This window comes from Dunckerocampus dactyliophorus, chromosome 6 (assembly GCF_027744805.1).
Source record: "Dunckerocampus dactyliophorus isolate RoL2022-P2 chromosome 6, RoL_Ddac_1.1, whole genome shotgun sequence".
NCBI classification, from domain to species: Eukaryota; Metazoa; Chordata; class Actinopteri; order Syngnathiformes; family Syngnathidae; genus Dunckerocampus; species Dunckerocampus dactyliophorus.
Window position 1 is genome coordinate 18,347,283 of NC_072824.1, and position 25,505 is coordinate 18,372,787.

General features: G+C 41.4%; 1 protein-coding gene across 1 annotated transcript in view; it reads left to right on the plus strand.

Moving 5' to 3' along the window:
* The first annotated feature begins 313 nt into the window (after window positions 1–313).
* LOC129183345 (phospholipid-transporting ATPase ABCA1-like) overlaps window positions 314–25,505 on the plus strand; it is a 42,964-nt gene continuing 17,772 nt past the window's right edge. Inside the window, exons 1-15 of the mRNA XM_054780465.1 lie at window positions 314–482; window positions 3,635–3,743; window positions 4,728–4,821; window positions 5,414–5,555; window positions 5,957–6,075; window positions 9,148–9,269; window positions 10,511–10,702; window positions 12,503–12,592; window positions 21,748–21,991; window positions 22,070–22,209; window positions 22,295–22,411; window positions 23,203–23,397; window positions 24,659–24,867; window positions 24,954–25,130; window positions 25,221–25,443. Of these exons, the coding sequence (XP_054636440.1) occupies window positions 3,678–3,743; window positions 4,728–4,821; window positions 5,414–5,555; window positions 5,957–6,075; window positions 9,148–9,269; window positions 10,511–10,702; window positions 12,503–12,592; window positions 21,748–21,991; window positions 22,070–22,209; window positions 22,295–22,411; window positions 23,203–23,397; window positions 24,659–24,867; window positions 24,954–25,130; window positions 25,221–25,443 (2,130 nt within the window). The 5' untranslated portion in view covers window positions 314–482; window positions 3,635–3,677. The remainder of the gene's footprint in view (window positions 483–3,634; window positions 3,744–4,727; window positions 4,822–5,413; window positions 5,556–5,956; window positions 6,076–9,147; window positions 9,270–10,510; window positions 10,703–12,502; window positions 12,593–21,747; window positions 21,992–22,069; window positions 22,210–22,294; window positions 22,412–23,202; window positions 23,398–24,658; window positions 24,868–24,953; window positions 25,131–25,220; window positions 25,444–25,505) is intronic.

Sequence of the window (25,505 nt, forward strand, 5' to 3'; positions counted from 1 at the left end):
ATTTGACAAATGTTGCTGAGGTCTACTGTGAGGCTAAAACAAATTATTTTTGTTGTCAAATCATTATTTTGTAAAGTCGTAGTCGACAGAAAAGAGAATGTAATTAAAATTCCTATGTACGTAACCTACTTAACACCTACATTTGTAGAGCACCTCAGTCAAGCAAGGCGGCGCCAGTGTTTTGACGCTGGCCCTTTAAGAGCTGTTTTGACTGCGCACGTGCGCTCCTTATATGGGTTAGAGGCAGCTAGTGGTGACCGATAGTTACCTCTCCTGCTTGCTTCTACGCGGCACCAAGCGGGGTATAAAAACCTGCTGGGGTTGAAAATGTGTTTGCTTTGACTCAGACACACAGCTGCAGAGCCCCGCTACGGAGTAGGAGGTGGTACCGTTTTTTCTTCACTTTTATTTCTCCGGAATAGTTATTTCTATTAATGAGAAAGGAAAAACGGAGAGGATATTCAACAATATTCACAACAAAGGTCGGTGAGTTGGATTTTTTGTGTAATTCAAGTGGATTTGCTTGTATGTCAGAGCAAATTAATTTGTAATTTTCACGTCTGTGTATATATACATATTTTTAGATAATTCTTTAATGAACATTTGTTCAACCTTTGTTTCCAAGTGCTAATTGTCCGAAATTATATTTGATGCGTTTCTAGAAGAATGACATCATGCTGAATCTGCATGTTACATGACATAATATTGTTTTTTGAAGGAGGGGTGACATTCATGGTAAAACATGTAATGTTTTCTTTGTCACTACTCAAGTGTTTTGTGTGTGATGCCAGTATCCTCCTCTCTTGCCGTGTGTTCTATTGACTGGATTATTGTCAAGGGTAAACTAATTATTGTGCTTATTTCCGGTAGGAGCTTTCAAAATAAACGCCATTTTATCTTCATCTTAATAAGCATTTAGAAAAGTGTGATTAGGAGGGAGAAACCCACGCTGTGTCTTGGATTTACAATGATATTGCCAAGCACTGTTAGATATTGGTAGTGGGTATTGTTCTTCATAGGGTGATGCATTTGAAGATGTAAGGCGTTTTCCTTTGTCGTAGATAAATGCAGCGCTTGACGCATTTGTGGGTCATCGCAGGGATGGTGACTGTCTGATTGTTACCTCGGCTCAAAGCAAAAAAAAAAAAGCAAAAAAATCGTAGGATCAGAGAACCAATTATTTAAATGACTTAATCAAACAGCAACAGTTGTCTTGTCTGCCCGTTTGCTGTGTTGTCTTTGCAAGGCAAAATTTGAAGCACTGCGGCTGGCTCCGTTGAAAACTGTGTGAGGTTAATGCGATGTTTTGTTTTTATTAGTGCTATTGTCTTTAAATTTAATTTGACGAAACGCATCTACATTTTTTGAGCAAGGTTTAATTTACCTGAAGATTAAATAAACTATCGATTTATGGCATTGCTTGAATGAATGAAGTCATAACAATAAATGTGACATAACAAGTGAACTGGAATGGATGGTAAACAAGTCTAAAATTGGACATATTTGGCTTTATTACCACTAGGGGCGCTCTAGCTCTGCACCATTCTTGTTTAATGGAACTCTTCATTCAAAACAACGTCTAATAGCACCTCGATGTTTGCAAAAATGACACAACAACCAGTCGATGTCGAAGTCTGGAAAGTGAGTCGACATTTACAAGCAATGTACGTACTTACGTTGCACAATTAAGGTAATAGCATTTAGATCCAGTAGAAAACAGGATGCCATCTTGTGTGGCTCGCCACATGAAGGTGCTATAGAGGTGCTTCATCAAAATGTACAATAGCATAATGTGTGTAAACTACTAGGTGATAAAGTGGAAAAGTTAATATGCACTAATGTGGTGATGGTGTCAATGCAGGTACAGGCCACAATATTAGTTACAAATGCACAATACAATATGATTAAATGCAAGACAACCCTAATTTACAAAGATAATACCACTCAGTTCTGAGTTCTGTCAGAGATGCAGTGTATTATATTAATAACAGTGTCAAATAAGCATTAATATCTTTATAAAGGAAGACTGATTCATTGGATCTCATCAGATGAAACTTGTTGAGGGTCACATCACAATTATGGCTGCCCTTAGAGAGCCACTTATAACTGAGTACAATACAATACAATACAATACAATACAATATAATATAATACAATATATCCATCCATCCATCCATCCAGCAAGCTGTGCATTGTTCAAGCACATTGTTTGCAGGCCACATCTGGCCCCAGTCGGGCATTGAGTCTGACACCTGTGCATGAGATGATGCAGGCGTGGCTAATGAAGTCTGCATGTGTATGTCAAGGCGGGTCGCGTAGATATACCGTAGCTTTATGTGTTGAGAGATGTTTGGGCACTTTTCTTTTGGTTAATTTAATGCCTGTTGAAATCCATTAATAGAGCAAGAAATTCTGATGAAAATAAGTGTATTTTTTTATTTGCTGGTAATGTAATGCAAATGATGTGTTTTTCATTTTAGTGTACATAACATAATACAGTCAAGATGGTGAAATAACGGCCGTGAGTGCTTCCATTAAATTGAATGACTCACAGAGAAAGCAGATGTGAAACAGTCCATGTCCATGGCTCATTGTGTCGTTTGGTCATCCTGATGTTCCTATTGATTTTTATTGCAACATTTTAGACATTCCAGTGAATTGACTTAATGCTGCTTTTGTGAAACTGTGGACAAAATGGGTCTGATGTTTAGCTGGGGTATGACAGTAAAAATGTTTGCCAGTCTACTTTGCTTTAAGGCAGAAAATATTGATACAGCTATAAAATGTCAGTCATGCCAGAGATAATATGAATTAGTGTTATGTTAAGAATTTATATTACGCAAGATGTCATACCAACAAAACCACAATAATGATAGGATTATCCTTCAAGCAAATAATCAACAAGCTATTTTTCTCTCCCATGTTTGCACATCCTTTTGCCCTTGACATGGTCTTGCTGTCATCGAACTCTGTATTCCATCCAATCAGCTTTATCTCAGGGAGTGGGGTGACAAAAGGAGCTGCATTAGCATGAACCTTCATTTTTAACTGATTATCCCAAAGAAATGTGCATTTACATGCGTCAAATACCGAAATGTAGTCTGTGTTGGGCTTTCACAGGGAAAGACAGCTTTAGCTTTCTTCATCAAACCCACTGATGAAACCGTCATTGGCTTGTTTAGAAGTTAGATGAGTGAGGGTTTGACATTTACATCGCAATGGGAGTACTTTACATTTGTAGCCAGTAAGAAGGTGCAAAATGTGACTCTAAAGGGTTGCAGACTACTTTGGCACTATGTCAACTGGATGTACTTTTACACTTGTGTCACCCCTTTTTTGAACTGTCATTTGACCTTTGGACACTGGACTTGAAATATGTTGAAATTTGCAGTGGTTGCCTGCTTTCCTCACTCATTCACTGTCTGGCTATCACAATTGTCAGACTTGGTGGAATAGAATTTGATAGGCAAATCTGTTGTTTTCCCTTTTGACAAGTGTGCATTCCTAAGGTAGCTGTTTTCGTTTCCCATTCTGACTAACTTCTTCTGAATTGTTGAGTTACTTAACAGTATCCAATCTGATCCTACCTGATGATGGAAGCTTCAACCACCAACTTGTTTTTATGGATTCACAGTGAGGAGTTGGAGTGTGCTCAGTGAGCTCGGAAAGACGGCGGCATGGCGGTCTCCACTCAGCTGGGCTTACTGCTTTGGAAGAACTTCACATACCGAAGAAGGCAGACTGTAAGTAGGAGTAGCGTGGTCAGCAATGTGTTTATTTGTACAACAGTTGTAGATTTTACACACAATACATATGCTTTACCCCTCAACTGTCTCAGTCGACCTAACAGGTCCGATGGTAGATTGACTTTAGCTTAAGTGAATTTTTGTGAATATCGTTGTCTATATTAATATATACATCTGATTTTCATCACTTGCTGTACTTTATTTTTTAGGTTTAATGTTCAATTTTTCAATCTGAAAATGGGGCATACTCAAATCTTGCATCATTTTCATTATATTACAAGATATTTTCTTACTGTGCAACACATAAACGATATGATAGTCCTCTCTTTGGCACCTGGATAGTATTACAGCTCATATTGCTGTGAGTCATTCAACAATGTGATGACACAATAACACATCGTCTTCATAATCCAGTTAACATCTTAAGCAGCCTGTCGTCCACTCACTCAAAGTTATCTCAATCAAATTCAGCTCTAGGCCGAAGCACAGAGCCACCCTCTTGTTTAAACAAGAGGTCTGTTTTGCATACAGTGCAGTCCTTTATCCCTCCATCAAGAAGGACCCTTCCTCGAAGTGACGGCACAATTGCTGCTTCATTTTCAGTCCAGTTGATTCCAACAAAGAGGTACAGTGTACTGTCAGAGAGAATGTCTTTATTCTCCCCCCACCACCGCTTTCGGTGCATGTCTGCCATGCTGGTACAGACTTAGAGAAGCCATATGGAACAGATGGGCAGCAGTCTATTCTGAACCCTGCAGACTTCTCTCGTTGTCTCCCCTTATTAACCCATATACTTTACTACTCAGTCTCATGCTAGGATTACTCCTGACAGACCCCCTCCGCTAGCACACATGCACTTGTTTTTATGTCTAAAGCACTTAAGATGACCTAAGTTGAACCAAAAAAAAGAACAAAACAATCAGGACACAGTGCTTCTGTGAATTTCTTGTCTCATCCCTCTTTTTTGGTTTCTTTTCTCAGATTCAGCTGCTGATTGAAATAATCTGGCCTCTATTCATCTTCTTCATCCTCATCTCGGTTCGGATACACTATCCACCCTACGAGCAGCATGAATGTAAGATATGCCGTACTACAAAAAAAATAAAAAATTGGGATTTAGTACACATTGCGAAACACTGAATGTATTAATTAATAAAAGTCATTTGTATGCCATTTGTACTATTCATTGTTCATAATAAGAGTATGTTTTCTGTGTATAAGGTAAAGTTTAGACAAAGTTTGCGTAGTTTCTTGGTAAACGTGAATCATCCTTTGCATGTTATCACAGAGGGATCTTTTGGATTTGTCAATATTTACTTGGACCCCTTGGACATGTGGTGGGATTTTCAGGAAAATACAATCATTATCTTGCGTCGCTTCTCCGCTGAGCTGATTTAACAGCTTAGTCTGCATCCCAACGAAGGTTTCTTTACTGCTGTGAAAGCGACGAAGAGGATTCATTGCATCCAGTGTGAACAATCTCTTTAAGGGTTTAGGTTGCAACACACAATAACAGAAGACCTCTTTCCTGAGGAAGTATGCTTTCATGATAAAATGATTTTGCAGTGCCCAACCCTTTAAATGAGGCTCGTACATTTCTTCCTCGTCTTGATGGTGAAACTAATACTAACAAAAATAATCATGGCGTTTTATTCTGAACTTCTCAGGCCACTTCCCAAACAAGGCCATGCCTTCAGCAGGCACTCTGCCCTGGGTACAAGGAATCATCTGTAACGCCAACAACCCTTGCTTCCGGAGCCCAACCCCTGGAGAGAGTCCCGGGGTGGTGGGCAACTTTAATGATTCAATGTGAGTGATGAATATGACCTTTCACATTCACATTAGCGCAGTCATTGTTTTTTGCGTAATAATTGTTTGTGCAATAATCCGAAACAGCTGTTCTATTTACATCTAAAAAAGTAATAACGAGGAGTTTTGATTGACACTTTCAGAGAGGTATTCATTTAACAATATGTTTATTACTATGTTTTGCAGTTTGCAGTGTTGTACAACTGCATACTGAATAAAAGCTGTTTCCAATATTTTTGGTGACCATATTTACCTGCGTCTTTGTAAATACTACATTTTTGATATACAGTAGCATTAGGTTGCTGTGGCACGTGAGTGTAATATTTGTATTATTGACATAATTAGGTGGAATATCTCTCTTGTCTCACTGGGAATGTGTGCGTACTGTGTTGTGTTTTCAGACTCTCCCGACTGTTTATCGATGCTAAGAAGATTCTGCTGTACACCCAGAATGATAGGAGCTATGAGGGCTACCGTGGACTGCTGAGGGCCCTTCACAAGATGCAGAAAAACACCGCCCGTAAGAATATAGTCACATTTTTTGTTTTGCATTAGGCCTGAGTTTTAAATATCCCCATGTTTGTTGAGTTCACTGTTGTATCCATTTTGCTTCAAAACTACACAAACCCAGATGTGATTTAACCATACACTTCATTGCTATTTACTGTAGATGAATTATACTAGTCAACAGAAACATAAAGCTTCTTTTTCGAGATATTCAACCCCTTTTGAAAACAGACACATTGGATGTTCACTTGCTTGATGTATACCATGCAGTCGCTTAAAAGGCACACTTAGATCTTAAATGAATAATTGCTAAGCAATCGATTTGTGCGTTGCAAAATGAAATGAGTTGTAAAGGTCAGCAACTTATACAAGAAAGTCTCCAGAGCACTAAGCATGTTTCTTATCACTGTCTGACAGCCTGGAGGGACCCCATCTATCAGAAGTCACTGGGTGTTACATTTCCTTTCCTGTCTTATTATGTGCCAGAAGAGGTGCATATGCACCACTCTGAAAATGATTGTGTAATCGGTACACAAATCTGCAAATTGTCCCAACTGGAATGTTGCCACTTCCTGGCTCTGAGGGCACACGTTGGAGCTTAGTTGAAACACACCGTTCAAGCATTTTGATTTTTTGGGCAACATTTTATAAGAGAGTGAGAAAAAGATCCATTGCTGTGACCTTAGCTGTAGAGAAAGGTTGTGTTTCTAAAATAACGTCTCGTTGACGACATCACTGGGCAGACTTGGTGCAGACAGTTTTAAATTTAGGAACGAGTACCCTTTTGACTCTGCAGAAATGTAAAACAATGAAACACTTTGCCGAAGGAAAGGAGAATCTAAGGAAAAAAAAGTATTCGCAATGCATTGTAGGTTTGTAGGAATCATACAATGAGCAACCAAAACAAAATTCAAAAGAAGGCAACATAATTGGCTTTAATAAACCACACTACTCAGCCAATGTAAAGCTAGCGCAGGAGCAACCAACAGTAGTATCAATCTATCTCATCTAGTAATGTAAGTTGTTTTATTTGAAAAAAACAAACAAGATACACGTCCAATAAACATGCGATCAGTTCAATTAGTTCCCATTAATGTATTAATGGGAACTAATTGATCTAATCTACTGTAAGCTTATTTGCACGAGACCCTGATGTCCGCCTTCAGCTGTTATGCAACTAAACACAGCAACAATGGTTCTTGCTGTATTTTGCAAACCCATCTGTTCTTTTTGTCCAAAGGTACAGAACATTGTTATGCAACAGCCCTGCAAGGCAGAGCAGACCCTCAAAAAGACAATTATTTGACATTATTTACAGTAGAAAGTCATATTAATGTCGAAAGAATTGTAAATACTAATATGCTTTCCTGTGCCTTTTGTGTAATATTGCTTATTGTGTTTGTATTGTATTTTCCCGTCGATTTTGTTAATTGTACATTAGATATGACCTAATCTATGGGCATTCTAACTGGAAGCCTTAATCTCAATCAATTACTAAATGCGCAGTGTGCGGTGATCTTTCACCAGCATGAAGGATTGCTTCACCTCGGAAAAAGGAGATGTTTAATGCTGGAAAATACACAGGCAGTTCTACTGCAGAGTGATGCTCTCGGAATTAGAGCATGGATCAAAGAGATAAGAGGGGAAGCACTCACGTGTCTGCTAACAATTGAGCAGCTGATGTGAATCGGGAATGGGATTTATACTGAAAATAAAGGGAGAGTGAAAATGGCCATATTTTGCATATAACCGGAATGGCATTCATTAAAGTGCAGACGTCCAACAAGGCTTAACAGTCTTTGTCGACCTTCAAGACAGTGCAATGTTTGAGCTGTCTCATTTCCAGAAAAGGCCTTTCTTAGCTTCTGGCAGGAGCATAACTCGTTAGGTTGAGTTCAACCATAAACTAGTGGAATTGATGTCAGAGTTGTGTAGCAACCCACTGTTCTCGCCACTTTTTGTGCTTGTTTGTTGGGTTGTAAAATTGGGAGTCTGTGGTTCACAATAATGGCAGCCTGTTTATGGACCAGTTTTGGTTGTGATGAGACTGGTTGCTAAGGAGTGAGGACCCATCCATCCATCCATTTTCTATGCCGCTTGTCCTCATTTGGGTGGCGGGGGTATGCTGACTTTAGGGGAGAGGCGAGGTACACTCTGCACTGGTCGCCAGCCAATTGCAGAGGCGTGAGGACTTTTCAACAAAAAAAAAACACTGGCAGAGGCCAACCTTTGTCATTTTCAATCTTCAAGCTTGAGTTGGGCTTAGGAAAAACTCTTGTGATCCTGATAACAAAAGAATTTCAACCACTTAGACTCAGTAAATGAGGACACACTTACACAGATTAGATAAAGGACCTGGGATGGACACATGCATCTTGGCTGACTGCATAACCTCCCATTTTAATGAGGTTGTAGCATCTATTCTGTTGTGTCCTCAAGGGTCTTTGTAGGCCCAGTACCAATTGGGGCCTTTCTTTCCTACTGGGACACTGATTAGACCTTATTAGCCCTCCATGGAGATTCACCTCGGGAGAGTTGAGGTCACCCATAGACACAAGTGCACGATGTAACACCCACACTGTGCTCATGCAGCCATAGAACCACGCTTTTCTCAGTCACTTCCTCCCTCAGGATGTTCACTCCGTCTGAACCAAACTTGTTTTGTGTGTGTGCGTCAGACAGGAACAAACCATTTAGTTGCATGTAGAGCAGAGTGGAACGGCCTCAAGTAACCTTAACCGAGGTTGAGGAGTTCAATGTGTGCAATCATGGAAGTGAGTCAGGTTGTTAAGACACATCGTTGACATCCTTGGTATTCAGAGGAGGCACAAAAAGTCCTCCGGAGGTGCTAAACAGACCGTTAGTACTCTGGTTTGTGATGTTATGACATAGTCCTCAATACATCCCCCCTTTTCTTGAATTACAGGGTAAATATTGAACAAGGTAACATCAGAATGATTTCATTGTTGGAATGCTTAGTTGGAGACATTCTCGTCACACACTTTGCAGGAACAAATGTTTGTGCTTTTCCTGTCGTTTATGTATGAAGTAGTGTGCTTACTATATGTTGTTCTTTTGCTTCTAGGTTTCAAGCTGAAGGACTTTTTGAAAGATAACGAAACCCTCTCCCACTTCTTGCATCACAACGCCTCACTTCCTCGTCACGCGCTGAAGCAGATAGTAGAGGCTGACGTCAATCTGGAAAAGGTAGAATATCACACTTGGCATTTCCAAATGTCAAAGCCCAACACAAAACAGTGACAATTTGTTGTTTAAAATGTACTGTACTTGAATAAAAAGATACAGACCATAAATCCTCCTACTCAGTGCTCATGCACAAATCCAGTGACCTTGACTCGATGGAGTCTGTTAAGCCCTTAATACCAGAAAAAAATCATTCTGGGTTGGGTTTAGATGGGTGCAGACACTGTGAGAACAAATGATCTCTTCTGTCCCTTATTCTGCTTAAATAAACTACAATTCTCAAATGGATTTAACATATACATATATTCTTGCATTGGGAAATCATCCTCACGCACGCACGCCTCCTCTCCCATTCACATCATCTTAATTTCTCTAGCCAACCAGCTTACATCCACGTCAACAACAGCTGCCAGTAAGTCACATCATAGCAGAGCGCGCGAGTCATGTGACCGCTCCCCTTGCTGCTCCCCTTGCTGCCAGCCCACCCCTATCCCGTCCCTCCTCACGTGCAGACACGCGATGTGACTCGGCTCCGCCCACCGCTGCTACACAGACGTCTATTGATCAGTGACGATGTGCGTCTGTTAACCTGGCAAGGTCGTTATTCAAGGAGAGGGCTTGCTAGCCATTTTGGTAATTGGTTTGCAGCAAATCTACAGTATGTTGAGCATATCTTTGATGTATTCTTCTAATTACAGCTATTTCTCTTCAGTAAGTCCATAAAACACGCTTGTTTATAATAATGCTTGTGTTTACAGTACATATAATAGCATGATAAACGTGCTGGCAGTACGCAGGTTGGTCAAGGACACTTAGAGGACAAATGTTTCTTAGGTTTGAAGCATAGACGTACATAAAAATAAACATTGTGTCTGATAAAGGGTAGCGTCTCCTATGTCCTTGAAGGTCTCCCACTGAGAAGTAGAGACGTCATTAGCTCCACTGGACTGGACGCAGCTAATATCTAAAATAAAGTCCTTGCTCTTACCTGCAACGTTTTTTTCGGACTTTGATGTCGTGCCTGCTCCTTGCTAACTTTTTTAGCATGTTAGCACACGCTGTTGTGATCGCGTGGGCTCTATCTAGTGCTGCCGTGGAGTCTCGAATGGACAGCTTGTATCACCAATATAATTTGACACTCGTACAGTATTTTCGCTAATATTGGAGTGATATCCGCTCGGAACACCCCTACCTTTTATGTGTCATGGAATAATCACTGTCTCCTTCTCCCTTTCTGTATCCAGGTGCTGACTAAAGGTTTTGGCTTCCATCTCAGAGACCTATGTAACACAACACCCCTGGAGGAGTTTGTCCATATTGCTGATGGCAATGTATCTCGCCTGACGCAAGAAATTATTTGCAAGTCCTCCAAGGACTGGCTGAACAAGGCCCAGATCCACTTCCTGTCGAACTTGGACTTCCTCAAGCCAATTCGGGTAAGTGTGTTAATCAACCAAATCTGTTATGCAACAGTATGACTTTCTGGGCTTCATTTTTAATGTCAGTAATTAAGAATTGGGGTCTTCTAGTATTGTTTTGCTCCTTAGCTCCCACGACAGCTGTGGAGTCCAATTTAAAGGAAAACTGCACTTTTTTATTTTTTATTTTCCCCGTCATCCATGAAGCTAGTTGCTAGCTGGATAGCAGCTAGCCGGTGCAGGGTGTTGAGGTGTCACTATGCTAGTAAAGTAGTTCTTCGCTGTAACCATGTTAATAACAATAACAATGTTGCTATAGCATGGTTAATATGCAGGTCACATTGTGTAAATGGAGCATTGTTGGCAGTTTTTAGTTTTTTTCAGAAGGCTTTTTATGCGGAATAGTTGCGTCCCATTACGGCCATTCTTAGCTGCCTCTTTTTAGCTGTTTTTATAGCTTTAGAACGCACAGTAAAGAGAAAGACGTGTGTTCATGTGTCACATAAGGATTGTGGATGATGGGCAAAATTTGAAAAAGTGCAGTTTTCCTTTCATGAACCACATTAGCAAATGCAGTGAGAAGCAAAATAAGACCAAGACAGTCTTTGCACATGTGTTATGTTATAAAATATGCACTGATCATATTAATGTGCAGCAAAGTTTGTACATGCGCTATACACTACTCACAGTAACATTACCAGTAACCGCTGTGAGCAAGAAAGTGGGTGATGAAGATTTTTGTTTGTGAAACGTACTATATAACTACTTTAGCTTTATAACAAGAGAGATTAGTGACCAGTGTCACCTTTCTCCCACATTTGTTTTCCCAATAAAGCTGCCCACTTTCCCTCCATACCAGTCACAGGCAAGTGAGTCATGCGGGAGTCGGAGCAGAGGTGAACAAAACATTCTGTGCTACCGATGTTTGAAGACCAAAACCCACAAAGGAACAGAGACAGTGAATGTTATTAACGGCAAGAATCATTTGATTAAAGAAACAAGTAATTAGTTGAAAATAGTTAGTCTGTGTGATTGTATGCTTGGAGTGGTCAGATCTTTAGGAAAACAGAAAACAAAGCTGTATGAGAGTAGGCTAGAAAGTTGACGCATTTCTCTGCCCCTCCAACTTGGTTTTAACTGCAGCAATGCCTGTGCTTTATTGTGTGAGACATTTTAGCAGCTGACTACTGAGTGATAGGTGAGATCAGACCCACTGTCCATGCAGCAGTATGACACACGAGAACACGAGAGGCCAAACCACTGTGACATCTTTTTTTTTCTACCTTCCCTCTTTTCTCCCCCTTGTTATAATTTGTCAACTTTGAATGCTTCCTGCTGCGTTACGTGTCTTTATTTTGACAGTATCATTATGGTACTAAATTCATGTTGCAAAAATATTTTCTTATTAGAGGATACATCTTAGTGAAGTCCACACATACAGGCGTATTAAAACAATTATTTACCGATTTCAAGGCAAAATAATTCTCTATGACCCTGAAAATATATTTGCATTATGAAGCAAAAGTGGGAATCATACATGTGGAAGTCTCTGGCATGGAGGCATATAAGATTTGAAGCAGGTTAACAAAGGAAAAAACAATAAATATAGATATGTTAGGCTCCTGTAAGGCGATAATGCCTTAAAATAGGACTTCAGAACATCCAATTAATCTATTGGCCATTTGTAAAATGCATACAGAAATGCAATTAAAAAAAATACCTGCATTAGTGTAGACTTAACCAGTCATTCTTTTGTATTGTTATGTTAAGCTGCAATGTAAGAGTATATATTTACTCTGTTATTTGTCTTGTTTACAGAAGGATGTAAAGTCAGATCCCAAAGTAGTTCAGGAAGTCTCCGCTGCAACTGACTATCTCCTGGAGAGCCTCGGACAACTGGCTGTGGAGGTACATAAACTACACGTGCTTACATGAACGCATGCATCCAAAGCACAGACACGTGAGTGGAGGCACGAACAAGACACGCAGCCTATGGCCTGCATAGTAATGCTCACCAAATCAATGGCAAATTGTGACTGCCTTCTAATGCTTGCACACACTTACACATGGCAAACATTCCCTTTACAATTAGTTTTTTCTCAGACTGCTTCATTTAGACTGCTACATAAAGGTAAATGTTTATGTAATCTAGGCAAGCAATATTTTACATGACCACAAAAATGTTTATGCACTGTTAGTGTTCACCTTCACGCTTTCCATCATTCATCTAACCAGTGTTTATAAACTAAATCTCTAATCTCCAATCAACATTTTTTAGATACTCATTAACATAAAAACATGAGTGAAATATTTGACATTTGTTCACTTTGATCACTTTTTCACAAAGACAACCCCCCCCCCCACACACACACACACACTTTGGCCTGTGTTCTGCTATGCTGACAAAGCGTTAGCATACAGCTGTGTGTGTTCTTTCCTGTCTAATCAGCAGTAAGAACAACAAACCGTGTTTTTCTTCTCACCCTACCGTTGCAGCATTCAGCATTTTCATCCCCCACCCCCCCAAACTCCTCTTTGCCTGGCACTGAGACCCTATCCACATGGTAATACATAAGGCACACCTACATGTGGCGCTGTAAACAGACACACCGACATAACCACGCGACACGCCCGAACTAAAGAAAGAACGCATGTGCATAAAGTCCGTCGTTTTCCGCTTGACCAGGGCTTGTCTAGACTTAACGACGAAGTGGAATGTGAAACTGCGAGGCGTTATGGAGGATAAGACAAAAAAAATATCAGGAGAATGTCGATTGGGGTGATTGAAAATATCCACATATTATGTTGTAGTGGTGTCACGAGACACTCAGTTCACAAGACAAGACGATACACGACAGAGAGAAGATTTTAACATTATTTTTAGGAAAATAGGAATATATGACAATGTATTGCAATCTACTAATAAAATTTTTCTACTACTACTCTTCTGCACTCGGTGTGAATGCTACCGGCTCCGCCTTTACCCAGGAGACAAAGCGACAATGACTGACAAAAGTGCTCACTCCGTTCATGTCGTTGTTCGATGGAAGAAACACGCCAAGGTGCTGAAACCAATGCACAAAGTGAACCTACTTTCTACCTCTTTGGAGGCAAGAGACAAGGAAAACAGACACGCATGCACATGGCTATATATTGAGGCTGGCAAAATTATTGAGTTCATTCGTCTGTGTAGGCTCTCAGTCGTACAGGAGTTGTCCATCGAGGAAAAGGCTTCTTGAGACGTCATCTGTACTTCTGTGTAGAAGGTGTCGGACGTTTCGCTCCTCATCCGAAGAGCTTCGTCAGCAAACTAATAAGTGCTGGTAGCTTAGGCCTTAAATACAGTAAGAGTGGGCGGAATTGGTGTGCCAACACCCTCCTCCTATTGGTTCGTTACACTAAGCCTGCATTCCTCATCTTTACAGTGGTATAATCCTATCCTGTTATTCACACCTACGATAAAAGGGAAGTGTCGCTCCCTGAATTGGGTATGAACGACTCTGATACTGGCTTGTTAGCATCTATTGTTCTGGCTCGGCCCTGCCTTCACCTCATTTGCAAGACTAAGAGCTGTGGGTTTTGGTCTCAGTAACCTGCTGAACACAGGGTCCAAATTGAACCTCAAACCACCATTCCGATTCAATGATGGGTTCTGTTGTTTGACAAAAATAGCTTCCTTTACTCCTCTTTCAAACCATCTGTTTTCTTTGGCCAAAATCTTTACCTCGCTGTCCTGAAAAGAGTGATTGGTAGCTTTCAGGTGTAGATGTACTGCTGATTGAGGACCACTAGCATTGTCCCTGCGATGTTGATAAAGCCTTTTTTGGAGCATTTGCTTAGTTTCCCCAATGTAGTGCTCTTTGCATTCCTCATCTTTACAGTGGATGGAATAGACCACATTGCTCTGTTTCTGGTTTGGAGCCTTGTCTTTAGGATGCACTAATTTTTGTCTCAGGGTATTTACTGGTTTGAAATAGGTAGGAATTTTGTGTTGCCATAAGATCCTCTGGAGTTTTTCGGAGACCCCCGCTACATAAGGGACTACCACTCCTCTCCTTTTAGCTTCTGTGGGCTTTTGGGTTTCTTTCCCTACTCTCTTCTTTTGACATTTGTTAAAAGCCCACCGTGGGTACCCACAGGTTGAGAGCGCTCTCTGGACATGTTGTGTCTCCTTTTTCTTTCCCTCAGCACTAGTTGGTATTTGTTCCGCTCTATGTTGGAGGGTCCTAATAACCCCTAGTTTATGTTGTAGTGGATGGTTTGATTCAAAAAGCAGGTATTGGTCAGTGTGTGTGGCCTTTCTAAAGACCTCTGTAAGTAGCTGTCTGTCCTTTCCTATAATTACCTTGCAGTCTAAGAAGGCTAGTTGGTTTTCTTTAGTGTCCTCGCGAGTAAATTTGATATTGGTGTCCACCGCATTGATGTGATCTGTGAAAGACTGAATTTCTTGTTTTTTGATTATGACAAAGGTGTCATCCACGTATCTAAACCAGTGCCTTGGTTTTGTCCCTGAGAAGGATGTGAGAGCCTGTTTCTCCATCTCTTCCATGTACAGATTCGCCACTATGGGTGAGACTGGTGAGCCCATAGCACAACCATGAATTTGTCTGTAGAATTTCCCTCTAAACTGAAAATATGTGGTGTTAAGGCAAATTTCCAGTAATTGGCAGATGTGGTCAGCACTAAGTTTTGTTCTCCGATGCAGAGTTGAGTCCTCGAGCAGTCTCTTCCTCACCACCGAGACTGCTGCTGAGGTGGGGACAGATGTGAAAAGTGAAGTCACATCATAAGACACCAAAGTTTCCTCTGGCTCCAATCTGAGGTCTTTGATGCTCGCCACAAACCCTTTTGTGTTCTCTATATGATGATCAGTGTTGCCTACCAATGGGGATAAGACTGAGTCTGAGAATATCGGCCCTTCTCAGTAGTGCCAAACCACCACCGTCCAATATCACGTTAGGTGAGAGGAAAGCATTAGCGGCTCTGCAGAAAGATGAGAGCATCACCATCTTACCAGCTGATAAGGGCAGATGCACAGTGGTTCTCAACACATTGGACTACGAAGAAAAAATAACAAGTCTAATTAGTGATGCCAGCACATATGAGCAACTTAAAAGGGACCCATCCAGCAGGTATAAGAAAGAAATCATACACTGTCTCCAAAAGTTAGAGAAGGAAGAACTAATTGACAGACAGATGTATCATAGGTTATACCCTGGGGAGGCTACACCATGTATCTATGGCCTTCCAAAAATCCACAAGGAAGGGTTTCCCCTCAGAACCATTGTCTGTAGCATTGACTCTACCACGTACAATGTAGCGAAATATGTAAAAACAGTCTTATCCCCATTGGTAGGCAACACTGATCATCATATAGAGAACACAAAAGGGTTTGTGGCGAGCATCAAAGACCTCAGATTGGAGCCAGAGGAAACTTTGGTGTCTTATGATGTGACTTCACTTTTCACATCTGTCCCCACCTCAGCAGCAGTCTCGGTGGTGAGGAAGAGACTGCTCGAGGACTCAACTCTGCATCGGAGAACAAAACTTAGTGCTGACCACATCTGCCAATTACTGGAAATTTGCCTTAACACCACATATTTTCAGTTTAGAGGGAAATTCTACAGACAAATTCATGGTTGTGCTATGGGCTCACCAGTCTCACCCATAGTGGCGAATCTGTACATGGAAGAGATGGAGAAACAGGCTCTCACATCCTTCTCAGGGACAAAACCAAGGCACTGGTTTAGATACGTGGATGACACCTTTGTCATAATCAAAAAACAAGAAATTCAGTCTTTCACAGATCACATCAATGCGGTGGACACCAATATCAAATTTACTCGCGAGGACACTAAAGAAAACCAACTAGCCTTCTTAGACTGCAAGGTAATTATAGGAAAGGACAGACAGCTACTTACAGAGGTCTTTAGAAAGGCCACACACACTGACCAATACCTGCTTTTTGAATCAAACCATCCACTACAACATAAACTAGGGGTTATTAGGACCCTCCAACATAGAGCGGAACAAATACCAACTAGTGCTGAGGGAAAGAAAAAGGAGACACAACATGTCCAGAGAGCGCTCTCAACCTGTGGGTACCCACGGTGGGCTTTTAACAAATGTCAAAAGAAGAGAGTAGGGAAAGAAACCCAAAAGCCCACAGAAGCTAAAAGGAGAGGAGTGGTAGTCCCTTATGTAGCGGGGGTCTCCGAAAAACTCCAGAGGATCTTATGGCAACACAAAATTCCTACCTATTTCAAACCAGTAAATACCCTGAGACAAAAATTAGTGCATCCTAAAGACAAGGCTCCAAACCAGAAACAGAGCAATGTGGTCTATTCCATCCACTGTAAAGATGAGGAATGCAAAGAGCACTACATTGGGGAAACTAAGCAAATGCTCCAAAAAAGGCTTTATCAACATCGCAGGGACAATGCTAGTGGTCCTCAATCAGCAGTACATCTACACCTGAAAGCTACCAATCACTCTTTTCAGGACAGCGAGGTAAAGATTTTGGCCAAAGAAAACAGATGGTTTGAAAGAGGAGTAAAGGAAGCTATTTTTGTCAAACAACAGAACCCATCATTGAATCGGAATGGTGGTTTGAGGTTCAATTTGGACCCTGTGTTCAGCAGGTTACTGAGACCAAAACCCACAGCTCTTAGTCTTGCAAATGAGGTGAAGGCAGGGCCGAGCCAGAACAATAGATGCTAACAAGCCAGTATCAGAGTCGTTCATACCCAATTCAGGGAGCGACACTTCCCTTTTATCGTAGGTGTGAATAACAGGATAGGATTATACCACTGTAAAGATGAGGAATGCAGGCTTAGTGTAACGAATCAATAGGAGGAGGGTGTTGGCACACCAATTCCGCCCACTCTTACTGTATTTAAGGCCTAAGCTACCAGCACTTATTAGTTTGCTGACGAAGCTCTTCGGATGAGGAGCGAAACGTCCGACACCTTCTACACAGAAGTACAGATGACGTCTCAAGAAGCCTTTTCCTCTATTGAGTTCATTTTCATTTATTGCGTGATTAATTAATTAATGTATTATCATACCAGGCCTAGTGGCCACGAGATGTTTTTTTTCTGAACGAAAAATCAAGATCTTCTGACACGAGATCCTGTGACACCCAAATTATGTTGGAATGTCGGTAGCGGTCACTTCTGGACATGTGACGGTGACGGGACGGGGACGTCATCGTTTTCCGAAGGTAGTGGTTTGCTTGTCTACACGGAAACGACACGGCAACGTTGCCAGATTTTCCCACTCTGTAAACAAAAATACCATTGCAGGGCGCCCAGAACGCTGTTGCTGTGTGGATGAAAGGCTGAAACAATACAATACTTTGTGCCATTTCAACCTGAAAATGTTTCCTTGTGGACAGCTCCTGCATTAGAAGGAAATACGATGCAAACTTTAACTGGTGAATGTCAAGGGCAAAAGTAAAAAGTTTCCAGTCTGTCCATGTTTTTGGTTCCAATGTGTCAACGATGACTGAAAGAGCAAGTTCAGTAATCATCGAGCATGGTCTTGAAAACAGATGTTTCCTGATTAAGTCATTTTGCTGGCTTGGCTCGCTTCGGAGATATGAGGCTGGCATATTGAGCGTTTCCCGTATGTAACCCATGTTTTTTGGCTTGTTGTGTTTTTTTTACCACCAAGAATTTGCATTGCTTCCAAAGCCAAAAAGAAGTATTAAACAATGTTTACAAAATGTCTTTTCACCAAACCATGTCACATATCTCTGATACAGTGTATCTGGTATGTAAACATGGCTTTGAATTGTTGTTACGTCACTGAAGCATTGGTTACTGTAAGTGAAATATAAACACTGACCATGAAAGCAAGGCCTTCACAATGGCGTAGCATTATATTAGTAATAATTACAGATAAAGATCATTCATCCAGCTGGTCTTCTGTAGCTGGTTGATGAAAGTGAACTGACGCCGGTCAGGCTCTTCTAAGAGGAGGTTACTGTGGGACATTAAAAGGCTGCTGATGGGGAGTGTATGACCCATGCTAACATGGTCATTGTTTCTCTTAAAAAGTCTCTAAATTACACACACATAACAAATCAAAAGAAAAGATAAACACAAGAATAAATGCCAGCATTGGACACAATAATGGTCTCCAGTCATTGCTGTTTTTGAAGCTTGTGCAGCAGAATAATCATTGGACTGCATCCACACAAGACAGACGCACAAACACAGATATACATCTAGTTAGACAGACTAGCTCACAAGCATTGCACGCAATATTTTGCCCGGCTGGGAAAAACAATGTGATGGTTTGATGCAGCCGAAGGCTGAGATAGCAAAAACCGCAATTGGAATAACCTCTTTCTATTTGTGCACATGCGTCACAGTTGTGACATGCATGTTGGATATGTTGTTGACAAACACACTAAAGACAGAATGTGAACTGAACGAGAGTTAAGCGAAATGATGCTGAGGACAAGGTAAACTGAACCATGCATGTCAGAATAGTGTTTATGTACAACAGCATGTGCGTGCGTGCTCAGTAGCATTTGTCAGTTTAATAGCAGAGTACTTGTGGAGCCCGCGGAAGTTTGCCTATTAGGAGAGTGACCGAGAGTAACCTCGCTTTGTTCTCGCCTCGTCTTCTCCCTCCCTCTTGTTCATTTCCACCTTCTACTCCCATCGCCCTCAAACGTTTATCTCACCCGATAAATGACATTATCTTACAGTTTGGTTTCCTCCCTTGTATATTTGCTCATACTTTTGGTTTTTCAATCATTTCTTCCTCAGAGTGCGAGCTTTCACATTAAACTCAAGTAACCTCCTCTAATTCGCACTTACGGAAACAAAAGCTTCACACTTCTTACTTAACCCTTGTTCTTTGTTACACAAAAAACATTCACCCCCCGCCCCCGCCCCCACCCCCTCCTTTACTGTCACGAGTTGCTGACAGTGCAATTAATGCAGAACTTGCGCTAACTTGTTTCGTGTCACAGCCTCTGTCTGTCTGCACAAAATATAGTCAAAAGGAAGTGAAGGATGCCAGAAGAATGTAACAATTCATAAATTTTTTTTGACGCATTCAAGAAAATAAACAGCACCATAAGCATAATAGATGGGAAGCATGGCAAAAAAACACAACAAAACTCACAAACATACATGATACTGTAAGTATAATCACAAGAATAATACCGTCTAACATGATTGGCTGAAGAGACACAGGACAGAGACACAGAAAAGGAATCTAAAAAACAAGTATAGATTTCATGCATATATCCTCCAAAGTAGGTATTCATTATTAGTGGAATATGCTAGTTATAATAACTGTAATACTCAGTGTCAGCCGTTTACTACAATATGCAAAACATAAATAATAGCAACGCAATAACCACAGTGGAGACACACACCATTTAACATGAGAGACAGCATGTAAGTGTCACACTAACCTATGCATGTTATCTATCAGAGCTCTCTGCAGAGACACTCAGGACCGGGGATAAGTGTCTACACCCTGCACAGTGCCACACACACACACACACACACACAGAGCCATGTCTGAAATACCATTCATCATGCGACTCGACCATCTGTTTAAACCTACAGGCTTTCTAACGCAGTCAGACTCAACAGTGTGCACGTGTGGTTACTTGTATCGTATTGTGATGCCGTTACAACAGCTGATGTCATATGATATGTTTCCGTACCTGGAAGGAGATTGGCCAACGTGAACATTACATTCTGTTGTTAAGAATCTTTGCCCCGAAGATATTTTATGCTCAAATATTTGCTCTGTGCCTGGTAGATGACTTGGCAGTGTTGGACATTTTTTGCTGACTATAGTTTATCATCATTCATCCTGTTCGTGTTTGACTTGCCCTTGAAAATATTTTATGACCAAATATTTACACCTTGGCCTTTTCTTACCAGTGTAGAGCTGAACATGTTTTGACTGACGGTGCGCATGTAGTGAGTGTTTGTTGTCTATTTGTATTACCTAACTCATCAACATTCATGCATTGTATAAACAAAGGTATTTGTGCATATGACCAATGCAGAAACAGGAAGTGAAAGGGGAAGAAAATACAGAGGCAGCCCAGCTGGTTTGCCTTGACTTGGTAAACTACTTGTAGATTCTTGATGTTGGGTTAGGTTTGGGGTTATTTGTGAAGTCACTGCTGAGCGGGACTGCTACCTCACAAACTCAGTTGTAGTTCAAATGTGTTTGACAGGGTTTAGGTCAGAGTTGTCACATTCCTCCACACCAAACTCACTCAAGCAGGCCTTTTTAGACCTTGCTTTGTGTACTTGAGCACTATCGTGTTGAAACAGAAGCTTACATGCCCAAAATGTCTTGGTAAGATGAAGAATTAGAACGAAGGAGTATAGTATTTAGTAGAACCCAATGGAAAGCGGACTATGTTTGTCTGAATTGTTGTTTCTTTCCACTAACTCATCATGACTTAGAGACCATACACACCGAAATCTTTTATTTTATCGTTTCAGCGTCTCATCCACACGGAAGCGGCGTTCTGGGTGACCTGAAACGGTCTGGGAAAAACGCCGCTAGTCGTTTCCGTATAGACGAGCAATCCGCTGATTTTTTTCACCGTCATGTGACCAGAAGTGAGCTTTGACGAGAAACCAACACAATATCTGAACATTTCGAGTGTCATGGCTCACCGCAGTCGACATTTTCCCGGTATTTTCTTGTGTTATATTCCCTAAATGACGCACATGTAATTCCACTTTGTCGTAAGTCTAGACGAGCCGTGGTAAGCGAAAGACGACGGACTTATGAGCATGTGTCCTTTCTTCTTCTACAGTATGGTGTGACACGTGGTTCCGTCTGCGTGTCTGTTCACAGTGCCACACGCAGGTGTGCCTTGTGTATTACATTGTTTTCACTCAGTGACGCATTCCCATCTGGATGCAACTATTTACTAATCTGGGACAGTGTGATCACAAATTTTCTTCTCAGGAGTGTTCCTGTTTGGACAGGTCCTTAGACTTGCAATGTTATGACTGTTGGTGGTCCGTTCTTTATGCTCATGTCTCCTGTGTTTCTCCCTCCAGCTTGCCAGCATGAAGAGTTGGAAAGATATGCGAAAGGAGATCCTGTATCTCACTGCCAATCCCACAGGCTCTCCAAATCAGATGTACCAGGCGGTGTCACGTATTGTCTGTGGCCACCCTGAGGGAGGCGGCCTCAAAATCAAGTCTCTCAATTGGTATGAGGATAACAACTACAAGGCGCTGTTTGGAAACCACGGAAACGACAGCGACAGTGAGCCCCTTTCCGCATATGACAACACATCCAGTAAGTGTCCAATCAGTGCTTTTGAAAGGCCAATCAAAATAGCCATAAAATCTAAATGCTCTTGCCTCTTTTGCCAAGCTCCTTACTGTAACAACATGATGAGAAACCTGGAGTCCAGCCCCATTTCCAGGATGATCTGGAGAGCTCTGAAGCCTCTGCTCATGGGAAAGATCCTCTACACCCCAGATACTCCAGCGACACAGAGGATAATCCACGAGGTAAAGTGTCCTAGAGCCTTGCTGGAAATCCTTTTTAACACATTCCCACTGAATGTTGACTGATGTGTGTGATTGTTGGCTCCAGGTGAACAAGACTTTCCAGGAGCTGGGCTTGTTGAGGGACCTTGGAGGAATGTGGGATGAGATGAAGCCCAAACTATGGAACTTCATGGAGAACAGCGAGGAGATGGACTTAGTCAGGGTGAGTGGGCTGTACTGACAGAACAGGCATACAGATGCTTGTTTTACTTAAGATCTTGAACACAGTAATCTGTACAACTCTGTGGCATATGTGCAATTAGGTGCTTACAAAAGGGGTCATTTCATTAAAAAAAAAAAATCACTTCAGGCCTCACAGTCTATCCTGCTCGGCTATGGACTCACACTTTTACTGTTATACATCCACATCTGCCCCTGATCGAGTTTGTTTATTCTCAGGCTAATGAGAAGACTTCACATCGTGGGAAAGAAAGTCAGAGGAAAATAAAACAGTCTGGGTTTACACAAGTGAAGCATAACTCTGACAATAGGCCGAAAATCTGAACCCACAGATCATTTTTAAATAACAGATGAATACTCAATGTATTTGCGTTACAATAGCCTTCTTAAAAACATGCAGTATAATTAAAGTTTTGAATGTCTAAAAAAAAGTTTTTAGGATGAGGTTCACGTAACATGGTTACTCTTGGTCAGCTTTCACAGTGTCAGCACTGCCTCCTAGTGCTCCTTGTTTGAATTACACTTGATAACAAAAGTTGTGTTGCTGCATGGGCCCATGAAGTCAACACACGTTTTGCACAAAAATGTTCTTCATTCCGCGTTTGCATTCAATAAAGCTATTATATATCTACTAGTTGACACTTAATCTTTGCGCATTTTTTTTCTCATGTTATTAAATGCATGTGTCAATGCATATAGTTTTATATAATATTTTTTATAACAATGCGTTCATTCTGTGTGTCAAAACATATCTATTTTACTTTGTTTTTGTAGACACTGCTCCAAAATAACGCGAGCGCCACTTTCATGAACACTCAACTCAGTGGTACTGAGTGGCGTGTGTCCGACGTATCACGCTTCCTCTCCAAGTCCTCGGCAGACAAAAAAGCTGCAAGATCAGTGTACACCTGGAGGGATGTCTTCAATGAAACTGACCAGGCCATCCAGACCATCACCCGCTTCATGGAGGTTAGTATACAGAACTGGAAAAAAAACACACATGGCAAATTTAATGAAGTAGGAGTTACATTTGAACATTGACTATGTATGCTCTTGGAGACTGCAGACCGTAAAATTGATTCATGGCCATGCCGAGTAGGTCACTGTGTTCTTCACTGTGCTCACTGGGTCATCATGCCAGCCAGGGCCAAGCCTTAGCTAAAGATCTACCACATACGCTCTTGCCAAACATTAACCAATCTTCATGCCCTGCTGAAAGGGCCTTGTTGTTGTATTTTTTTGTGTCAAGGAATGAATTCTTGGAGGTCCTTTTCGTTGAGTTAAATTGATGATGCCAAGAGGACAGTGTTTGTCTATGAATCCAACTCATGATTGAAAAATGTGCAGTTGCGTCGGATCGATTATGTGCCTACGTCATAAAAACTAACCACAGGACATGTCTAGTCCCAATGTAAACAACATACCGACCTACTGACCTACTAGGTGGGATTTACCTCCTAAGGAGCTCACAAGGCCCCGCGACCCTCATGAGGATGAAGTGGTATAGAAAATGGATGGATGGATGGATGGAGCTCATAAGGCATACTTGCTGTCATTTTTCACAAGATCTATGTCAAGGCCAAACAACAATAAAGAGGTCTGTCATGCATTTTGCACTGGTGAGTGCTCATGCTGTCTTTTCATCATGTGTTGAACTCAGTGGCCTTTCAAACACATGGTGCAGATGAGCTTAAATACGTCAATGTAGGAAAGACTCAGATAATAATGTTGCCCATCTACTAAATATCCATCCATTTTCTATACCGCTTCTCCTCGTTAGGGTCGCGGGGGTATGCTGGAGCCTATCCCAGCTGACTTCGGGCAACAGGCGGGACCGGTCGCCAGCCAATCGCAGGGCACATATAGACAAACAACCATTCACACTCACATTCATACCTATGGACAATTAACCAATTAACCTAACATGCATGTTTTTGGCCTAACATGGCCTAACATGCATGGAATGTGGGAGGAAACCGGAGTACCCGGAGAAAACCCACGCACGCACGGAGAGAACATGCAAACTCCACACAGAAATGCCCAACGGAGATTCAAACCCAGATCTTCCCGATCTCCAGCCTGTGAATGTGTGGCTAACATGCTAACCACTATGCCATGGTGCGGCCCGTATAATAAATATAACAAGGATATAGGTGTTGTAATTTTGATTTTTATAATAGAGGATTATTTAGTTTTCAATAACCATGACCATTCTTCTTTTGCCTCTCAGTGTGTGAACCTGGATAAACTGGAGCCAGTAGCAAATGAGGAGCGCTTAGTCAACAAATCTATGGGTCTGCTTGACAATCAGAAGTTCTGGGCGGGCATTGTCTTCTCCGACATCTCCCATAGCAACAGCTCTGACTTGCCCCCTAACGTCAACTACAAAATCCGCATGGACATCGATAATGTCGAGAGGACCAACAAGATCAAGGATGGGTATGAGAAAGACAACTAATCATTTTTGAATTGCTATTCAAGCAAAATTATTGAGCTAATAGGATTTTATATTTTTATGTGTGAAGCTACTGGGACCCTGGCCCCAGAGCAGACCCCTTTGAGGACTTGCGGTACATCTGGGGAGGATTCTCCTACCTGCAGGACGTCATTGAACAGGGAATCATACGAGCTGTGACAGGCAGCAAGGAAAAGACTGGAATCTACATTCAGCAAATGCCCTACCCCTGCTATGTGGATGACATGTAAGTGACCACACAATGTCAAAATAAAAGAAAAGTAGTACAAATTATTCAAAAGACTGATTGTGTTTTACTTCCTGCTTCCTTTCATAGTTTCCTGAGGGTGATGAGTCGTTCCATGCCCTTGTTTATGACCTTGGCGTGGATGTACTCCGTGGCCATCATTATCAAGGGAGTGGTCTACGAGAAGGAGGCCCGGCTCAAGGAGACCATGAGGATCATGGGACTGAACAATGGCATCCTGTGGCTCAGCTGGTTCATCAGCAGTTTGATTCCATTGCTGATCAGTGCTGGCTTATTAGTAATGTTGTTGAAGGTGGGTGTTTGTCTGTCTATCTAGACACTTACCTATAAATTAATGTGGAAAATAATGGATGT